This window comes from Littorina saxatilis, unplaced genomic scaffold (assembly GCF_037325665.1).
Source record: "Littorina saxatilis isolate snail1 unplaced genomic scaffold, US_GU_Lsax_2.0 scaffold_2378, whole genome shotgun sequence".
Taxonomy (NCBI): domain Eukaryota; kingdom Metazoa; phylum Mollusca; class Gastropoda; order Littorinimorpha; family Littorinidae; genus Littorina; species Littorina saxatilis.
The window spans coordinates 4,387-12,965 of NW_027126350.1; the positions used below are offsets into that span (position 1 = coordinate 4,387).

General features: G+C 41.5%; 2 protein-coding genes across 2 annotated transcripts; both read right to left on the reverse strand.

Annotated features, from left to right (window-relative positions):
* Window positions 1-410: 410 nt before the first annotated feature.
* Window positions 411-956, reverse strand: LOC138954786 (uncharacterized). Its single transcript, XM_070326555.1, has one exon. The coding sequence runs from the start codon at window positions 954-956 to the stop codon at window positions 411-413; it is 546 nt and encodes a 181-aa protein (XP_070182656.1).
* Window positions 957-1,113: 157 nt separating this feature from the next.
* On the reverse strand, window positions 1,114-5,660 carry LOC138954785 (probable serine/threonine-protein kinase nek3). Its single transcript, XM_070326554.1, has 2 exons — window positions 5,570-5,660; window positions 1,114-2,408 (listed from the first exon to the last, which is right to left on the reverse strand). Exons 1-2 carry the CDS (start codon window positions 5,658-5,660, stop codon window positions 1,114-1,116), a joined length of 1,386 nt encoding a protein of 461 aa, XP_070182655.1.
* Window positions 5,661-8,579: the final 2,919 nt, after the last annotated feature.

The window sequence follows — 8,579 nt, forward strand, 5'->3', positions numbered from 1 at the left end:
TAGACATAAAGTCTGTTGTTTCCTGTCTTGGTGCCTGTGTCCCTTTGCGTAAAGAAACTCCTGTCTGTTGCTTTGTATCTTGTCGTTTCTGTTCTATTGTTTCTAGACATTTAGTCTGTTGTTTCCAGTCATGGTGCTTGTGTTCTTGTGTGTTTCTAGAACTGTAGTTTTGTGTACCTTGTCGTGACGTCTGTGTTCATTTGTGTCTCGATCTTTATATCATAGTTTTGTTGTTTCCTATGTTGATGTCTGTGTTCCTTTGTGTCTAAACGTCCAGTCTGTTGTTTCGTATCTTGTCGTTTCTGTTCTATTGTTTCTAGACATTTAGTCTGTTGTTTCCAGTCTTTGTGCCTGTGTTCTTGTGTGTTTCTAGAACTGTAGTTTTGTGTTTCCTGTTTTGACTTCTGTGTTCATTTGCGTCTGTTGTTTCCCGTCTTGTGTTTTGTGTGTGTCAAGAACTGTAGTTTGTTGCTTCCTGGCTTGATGTCTGTGTTCCTTTGTGTCTTTAACTTCAGTGTGTTGCTTCCTGGCTTGATGTCTGTGTTCCTTTGTGTCTTTAGCTTCAGTGTGTTGCTTTCTGTCTTGATGTCTGTGTTCCTTTGTGTCTTTAACTTCAGTGTGTTGCTTCCTGGCTTGATGTCTGTGTTCCTTTGTGTCTTTAACTTCAGTGTGTTGCTTCCTGGCTTGATGTCTGTGTTCCTTTGTGTCTTTAGCTTCAGTGTGTTGCTTCCTGGCTTGATGTCTGTGTTCCTTTGTGTCTTTAACTTCAGTGTGTTGCTTCCTGGCTTGATGTCTGTGTTCCTTTGTGTCTTTAACTTCAGTGTGTTGCTTCCTGGCTTGATGTCTCTGTTCCTTTGTGTCTTTAACTTCAGTGTGTTGCTTCCTGGCTTGATGTCTGTGTTCCTTTGTGCCTTTAACTTCAGTGTGTTGCTTCCTGGCTTGATGTCTGTGTTCATTTGTGTCTTTAACTTCAGTGTGTTGCTTCCTGGCTTGGTGTCTGTGTTCCTTCCCAATAAACATGCCAGAACTGGGCCATTGCTGGCGTTTTGATGGCAATGCCAGTTGCCAGAACTACTGCCATCAAAGGCCCATTGATGGCCCAATGCTGGCATATTACTTCAGTGTGTTGCTTCCTGGCTTGATGTCTCTGTTCCTTTGTGTCTTTAACTTCAGTGTGTTGCTTCCTGGCTTGATGTCTGTGTTCCTTTGCGTCTTTAGCTTCAGTGTGTTGCTTTCTGGCTTGATGTCTGTGTTCCTTTGTGTCTTTAACTTCAGTGTGTTGCTTCCTGGCTTGATGTCTGTGTTCCTTTGTGTCTTTAGCTTCAGTGTGTTGCTTTCTGTCTTGATGTCTGTGTTCCTATGTGTCTTTAGCTTCAGTGTGTTGCTTCCTGGCTTGATGTCTGTGTTCCTTTGTGTCTTTAGCTTCAGTGTGTTGCTTCCTGGCTTGATGTCTGTGTTCCTTTGTGTCTTTAGCTTCAGTGTGTTGCTTTCTGTCTTGATGTCTGTGTTCCTTTGTGTCTTTAGCTTCAGTGTGTTGCTTTCTGTCTTGATGTCTGTGTTCCTATGTGTCTTTAGCTTCAGTGTGTTGCTTCCTGTCTTGATGTCTGTGTTCCTATGTGTCTTTAGCTTCAGTGTGTTGCTTTCTGTCTTGATGTCTGTGTTCCTATGTGTCTTTAGCTTCAGTGTGTTGCTTCCTGGCTTGATGTCTGTGTTCCTTTGTGTCTTTAGCTTCAGTGTGTTGCTTTCTGTCTTGATGTCTGTGTTCCTATGTGTCTTTAGCTTCAGTGTGTTGCTTCCTGGCTTGATGTCTGTGTTCCTATGTGTCTTTAGCTTCAGTGTGTTGCTTTCTGTCTTGATGTCTGTGTTCCTATGTGTCTTTAGCTTCAGTGTGTTGCTTCCTGTCTTGATGTCTGTGTTCCTATGTGTCTTTAGCTTCAGTGTGTTGCTTCCTGGCTTGATGTCTGTGTTCCTTTGTGTCTTTAGCTTCAGTGTGTTGCTTCCTGGCTTGATGTCTGTGTTCCTATGTGTCTTTAGCTTCAGTGTGTTGCTTTCTGTCTTGATGTCTGTGTTCCTATGTGTCTTTAGCTTCAGTGTGTTGCTTCCTGGCTTGATGTCTGTGTTCCTTTGTGTCTTTAGCTTCAGTGTGTTGCTTTCTGTCTTGATGTCTGTGTTCCTATGTGTCTTTAGCTTCAGTGTGTTGCTTCCTGGCTTGATGTCTGTGTTCCTTTGTGTCTTTAGCTTCAGTGTGTTGCTTCCTGTCTTGATGTCTGTGTTCCTATGTGTCTTTAGCTTCAGTGTGTTGCTTCCTGGCTTGATGTCTGTGTTCCTTTGTGTCTTTAGCTTCAGTGTGTTGCTTTCTGTCTTGATGTCTGTGTTCCTATGTGTCTTTAGCTTCAGTGTGTTGCTTCCTGTCTTGATTTGTGTGTCTCTTTTACGTCTAGAATTTCCGTCTCTGTCGTTTACGAAGGAACAACACTTCGTATCTAAAAATACCTAATATTCTCAAGATACAACGAGCACACACACACACACACACACACACACACACACACACACACACACACACACACACACATAACGAAATTACGTTACACGTAGTGACAGAGTGTAGAAAGGAACAGCACATGGCACATATTACAAACATTTACAATACTACCGCAACAAAGCGAAGCGTTAAGCAAGTTAAAGCAATGATAGTTTTATGAAGGAAAAGGAACATGGCATTTCATCAACACTTTCAACGCTTAAGGTACAAACTTAAACCCAAACAAGTCGCGTAAGGCGAAATTACTACATTTAGTCAAGCTGTCGAACTCACAGAATAAAACTGAACGCACTGCATTTTTTCACCAAGACCGCATACTCGTAGTTTCGTCAGTCCACCGCTCGTGGCAAAGGCAGTGAAATCGACAAACCAGAATAGTGCGGTAATGGTCGCGCCGAGCTGGATTGCACGCTTTTCTGTACCTCTCTTCGTTTTAACTTTCTGAGCGTGTTTTTAATCCAAACATATCATATCTATATGTTTTTGGAATCAGGAACCGACAAGGAATAAGATGACATTGTTTTTAATTCGATTTCGGACATTTGATTTTAATCATAATTTTTATGTTTTTAATTTTCAGAGCTTGTTTTTAATCCGAATATAACATATTTATAGGTTTTTGGAAATCAGAAAATGATGAAGAATAGGATGAACGTACTTTTAGATCGTTTTGTAAAAAAAAAATTTAATTACAATTTTCAGATTTTTAATGACCAAAGTCATTGATTATGTTTTAAGCCTCCAAGCTGAAATGCAATACCAAAGTCCGGCCTTTGTCGAAGATCGCTTGGCCAAAATTTCAATCAATTTTATTGAAAAATGAGGGTGTGACAGTGTCGCCTCAACTTTTACAAAAAATCCGGATATGACGTCATCAAAGACATTTATCGAAAAAATGAAAACCACTTCTGGGGATATTATACCCAGGAACTCTCATGTAAAATTTCATAAAGATCGGTCCAGTAGTTTACTCTGAATCGCTCTACACACACATACACACACACACACACACACACACACACACACACACACACACACACACACACACACACACACACACACACACACACACATACACCACGACCCTCGTCTCGATTCCCCCTCTATGTTAAAACATTTAGTCAAAACTTGACTAAATGTAAAAAGAAGAACAGGTGGAGAACATTCAAAACTCAAAACAACGACAGAGGGTCAAAGTGGAGACAGATAAGAGTTTCAGGAGGGAGGGGCTTGGAAGGGCAGAGGAGGATGGGGGGGGGGGAGGGGGAGAAAATAGGGAGGTGTGTGTCAGAGATAACGATTATTGGGAATATGTGTGGTGATCTGCACGCGAGGCCAGCAAACACGGCCCAGGCCCAGGTATTGATTAGTGTGGGTAATGCCAGAGACATTCATCACACCACGTTGGGGACATTCGCATCAGGGACGCACGGTAGAAATGTACCGAGCCTTTGTCAATTTGGACGTGCGGGTGGACGTGGTTGTAGTGGATGGGGTGGGGGGTGGGTGGAGGTGGGGACGTGCGTGTGTGGAGGGGGTGAGTGTGTGTGTGTGTGTTTGTGTGTGTGGGTGTGTGTGTGTGTGTGAGTGCGTGTGTGTGTGTGTGTGTGCGTGTGTGTATGTGTGTGTCAGTGTATGAATAGAATAGAATAAAATAGAATAGAATAATGTTTATTGTCATGAACCAGTAAAGTTATTGACACAACAAACAACAAATAATGCACTATACAATGCTAAAACAATCCGTAACAAATTTGCCAAGACGAACTTGAACTTCGTCTTCTAAAAATAAGTTACTTGGATTTTTGTTAGCATATTTGATATTGATATGTGAAGCATCTTCTTTAAATTCATCCCTTAATTTAACATATTTATTGCATTTATCTAGAAAATGTATTTCATCTTCTATGACATTGCATTCAATACAAAGACGATTTTCTTTAGGGATATTCTGATGTCTTCCACTTTCAATTTTTAAACAATGTGTGCTAGTCCTTAATCTGCTTAACATCTTTCTGTGTTTATTATTCTTAATTTGTATTAAGTATGACTGCATTTCGTAAGATTTACTGATCATAGAATAAAACTTAAGTCTGGAATATGTATCTGATTTTTCTTTTGTCCAGTATCTTATATATTCCTCTTGTTGTTTTTTGTCAATGGCAAACTTTAATTTGTGTACATTTAATGTAGATTGGTTATGCCAAACGTGACTAAAACCTAAGTTACAAAGAGATTGTCTAACAAATTGTAGCCATGGCGTTTCTGTCGGATGGTGCAACATTGAGTCATATAATTGATGTATATACGAATCTTGTTTGGAGTCTAGAATATGCGCCCAGAATGCTATTGTTTGTGATAACATTTTTAATCCTAAAGGGAACCTTCCTAATTCCCCCAGTACAGGTATCCACATAGCTTTTCTATGAACGCCAAGAAGGAATCGACAAAATTTGATATAAACAAATTCATGAGGATTTTTGCTAGATAAACATGATCCAAAGAAATGATCAGTATTTGTTTGTTTTATTTTATTATTAAACGTAAACGGATACCAAATTTCAGCGCCATATGTTAATATCGGATTTACAAGTGAATCAAATAAATGTATGTGTGTGTGTATGAGTGCGTATGTGTGCGTGTATCTTTCTGTCTGTCTGACTTTCTGTATGTCCGTCTGTCCGTCTGTCTGTGTCTGTGTGTCTATATGCGTTTGTTTTTATGTACATGCGTGAGCGTGTTTGTGTGTGTGTGTGTGTGTGTGTTTTTGTGTGTGTTTGTGTGTGGGGGATGAGTGTCGTCTGTCTGTGTCTGTGCTTCCTTAATTTCATTGTATGTGTGTGTGTGTGTGTGTCTGTCTGTCTGTCTGCCTGCGTCTTTGTGTGTGTCTGTAATGTCTGTTTTTGTCTCTTTGTGTGGGTGAATATGAAGACAGGAGGACCGATACAAAGATCTAATGAATTTGCACACTCGGCCACGAACCTGCTATTTACCATAGTCAAGACAAAAATTTAATAAAATCACTGCCCGTTATTCCGGTCAGCATGTAGGGCAGCAACGGAGGACCTCCACTCCTGTCTGTTCTGGGCGAGTCTCTGGATGGTGCCTCACGCATGGTTCAGGGTTTTCATTTATCTCCTTCCACTGAAAGAAGAAAATGTAAGTTTTACGCTCTCACGGCAAAGCCATTAGGGGCATGTTACACGGAAAAACCCGGCTTTGTATTAAAAATAATAAAATAAGGGACCGGGTTGGGTCATCTTGGGTCAGTGCTGAAATGGTTACTTTATGGGCCGAACGGACACCCGGGCTTCATATTTTTGCATGCATGTATTCGTGTTTCCAAAGCCTGAGGCTTCGTCGCAAAGTATTCTTGGGTCTGCCTCTTTTGAGCTTTCCCTCTGGTGTCCAGTGCAGGGCAGTACTCCTGGTGATGCTATCCTGCTCTCTTTGCATGACATACCAAATTCATTTCCACCGCCTTCTCATCATCAATAAAAGCTGCTTCGAAATTTCCGGTCAAGAACAAATGTATTCTCACTGAAGACAAAAAATAGCGTGCAAATAAACAAATAAGGGAATAAGCAAGTTAGCTTCTTTGTAAAGTGTTGTGGTTGTATGAAAATGTAAAGTACATTTTGTACAGAAAAGACGAATGAATTGTTCTGATCAAAACAGAATGATGGTATTGGTTGCTCTATAGTGTAATAATCCAAATGACTGCTGAGAAACAGTTTCAACAATAGACGAGCTTACAGTTAGTCTTTGAATGTTTGGCAAAAAAACATGTGTGTGTGTGTGTGTGTGTGTGTGTGTGTGTGTGTGTGTGTGTGTGTGTGTGTGTGTATGTGTGTGTGTGGTGTGTATGTGTGCTTGTGTGTGTATGTGTGTGTGTCAGTGTGTGTGTGTGTGTGTGTGTTGTGTGCGGTCCAAAAGTGACAAATGGGTTCTTTTTGTTGTAAACACTCGACACAAATGGGTTCATGAAAAAAAGTGGGTTCATTTTCATAAACCCACTTTTTTTCCATGGTGCAAACAGCGGGAAATGACCCCAAAATGTCACTCCACAAATATCTCGGAAACACTTTTTTTAACGGAAAGAATGCCATATTCAAGATGATGACATTCTTTCCGTCAAAATTCCGTCCCCTATAGGCTACGAAATAGGTCAAATTTTATGCCTTTTTTAGTGTCAAATTCGTCCATGCCGGAGCGGATACTGCAGTCAGTGCGGTTGTAGTGCAAGCGCACTACAAAGGCACTGCGCGCAGTGCCGTTGTAGTCCAAGTGCACTATCGGCTATGAACCCACTTTTGGGGTTAGGAAGGAATGTGTGTGTGTATGTGTGTGTGTGTTTGCGCGTGTGTGTGTGTGTGTGTGTATGTGTGTGTGTTTGCGCGCGCGCGTGTGTGTGTGTGTGTGTGTGTGTGTGTGTGTGTGTGTGTGTGTGTGTGTGTGGTGTGTATGTGTGCTTGTGTGTGTATGTGTGTGTGTGTGTGTGTGTGAAAATGAACGAAGTAGACTCCCACGAAAGCGGCCTAAATGGCGGGGTAAAAACGGCCATACACATAAAATCCCACTCGTGCAAAAATCACGAGTGTACGTGGGAGTTTCAGTCAATGAACGCAGAAGAAGAAGAAGAACGAAGTAGACCAACAAAGGTATCAACTGGATTGTTGTTACCTTGACTGCTAGGGGAAGGGTTATAACCCACGTTTATTTCTTGTGATTCCTATTGTGGTCTTTTTTCACTGTAAATAATCTGTCTACCTTTGTTCGGGCTTTTAGCACTCGTATTATGTAACTCCGGGATTTGCAACGACACCTTAAAATGGGTGTACGCAAATGTTCCAAACGCCCGCGTACTTAAGCCTTCAAAAACAATTACCAAAAAACTTACTTTGCACAATAACAAAGAGAAAGAGAAAGTGCTGTAACATAATGCATGTCTTTGCTCCTAATCAACCTACGCAATCGTCCCCACCCTGATATTCACCCGCGCAGTCCATCCCAGACGACTACAACGACTATCCCACTCCCCCATTCTCAAACAATTAGTTTTTACGATTTGGAGCAGGTGCACTGCAGACTAGCCAGGTACGCGAAGAGCGTGGGCGGAAGTGTTTGACAGTGTCATGTAAAGCATAACCTTCGTTGACAGAAGACGGTGTGTGTGTGTGTGTGTGTTTGTGTGTGTGTGTGTGTGTGTGTGTGTGTGTGTGTGTGTGTGTGTATGTGTGTGGGTGTGTGTGTGTGTGTGTTGCGGGGGACAGTGGAGTGATGTCTTCTTGTTCTTCTAGTTATTCTTGCTCTTGTTCTTGTTCTTGTTCTTCTTGTTCTTGTTCTTCTTGTTCTTCTTGTTCTTCTTCTTCTTCTTCTTCTTCTTCTTCTTCTTCTGCTTGGTCAAATTACAATAACATTACCTGGCTTTGCACCAGATCAAAAACGGTTATAGTTTCAGAGATACTCTGTAAAAAACTAAGAATGTGTGCACCAAAATAAGGTACAAAATTACCAAAATAATGATCCTTAACCACTAAAGTCATTGGAGCATTTCAGGAGGTAGCCAGACATCGCATAGCAAGCATGTTTAGGGTTCTAGGGTATCTCTTTAAAAACATTGTCCCTGTAAGAGGCTCAGATTCTCGGATAGTCATGCATTGGCAACCACTTTGAAAAGCCAGCAATGTCACTTTGAAAGATTGTCTTCTATTGTTAGTGGATTTCAAACAAGATCGTATGACAGTTTCTCTTCAGACGATACACGCGTTTATTCGCATTTTGGCGATATTCACTTGCACTGATTATGTGTCTGACAAATTGTAGTGCAGTGGCGTGGTGGTAAGACGTCGGCCTCCTAATCGGGAGGTCGTGTGTTCTTTCTTTCTTTATTTGGTGTTTAACGTCGTTTTCAACCACGAAGGTTATATCGCGACGGGGTCGTGTGTTCGAATCCCGGTCGCTGCCGCCTGGTGGGTTAAGAGTGGAGATGTTTCCGATCTCCCAGGTCAACTTTAGTGCAGACCTGCTAGGG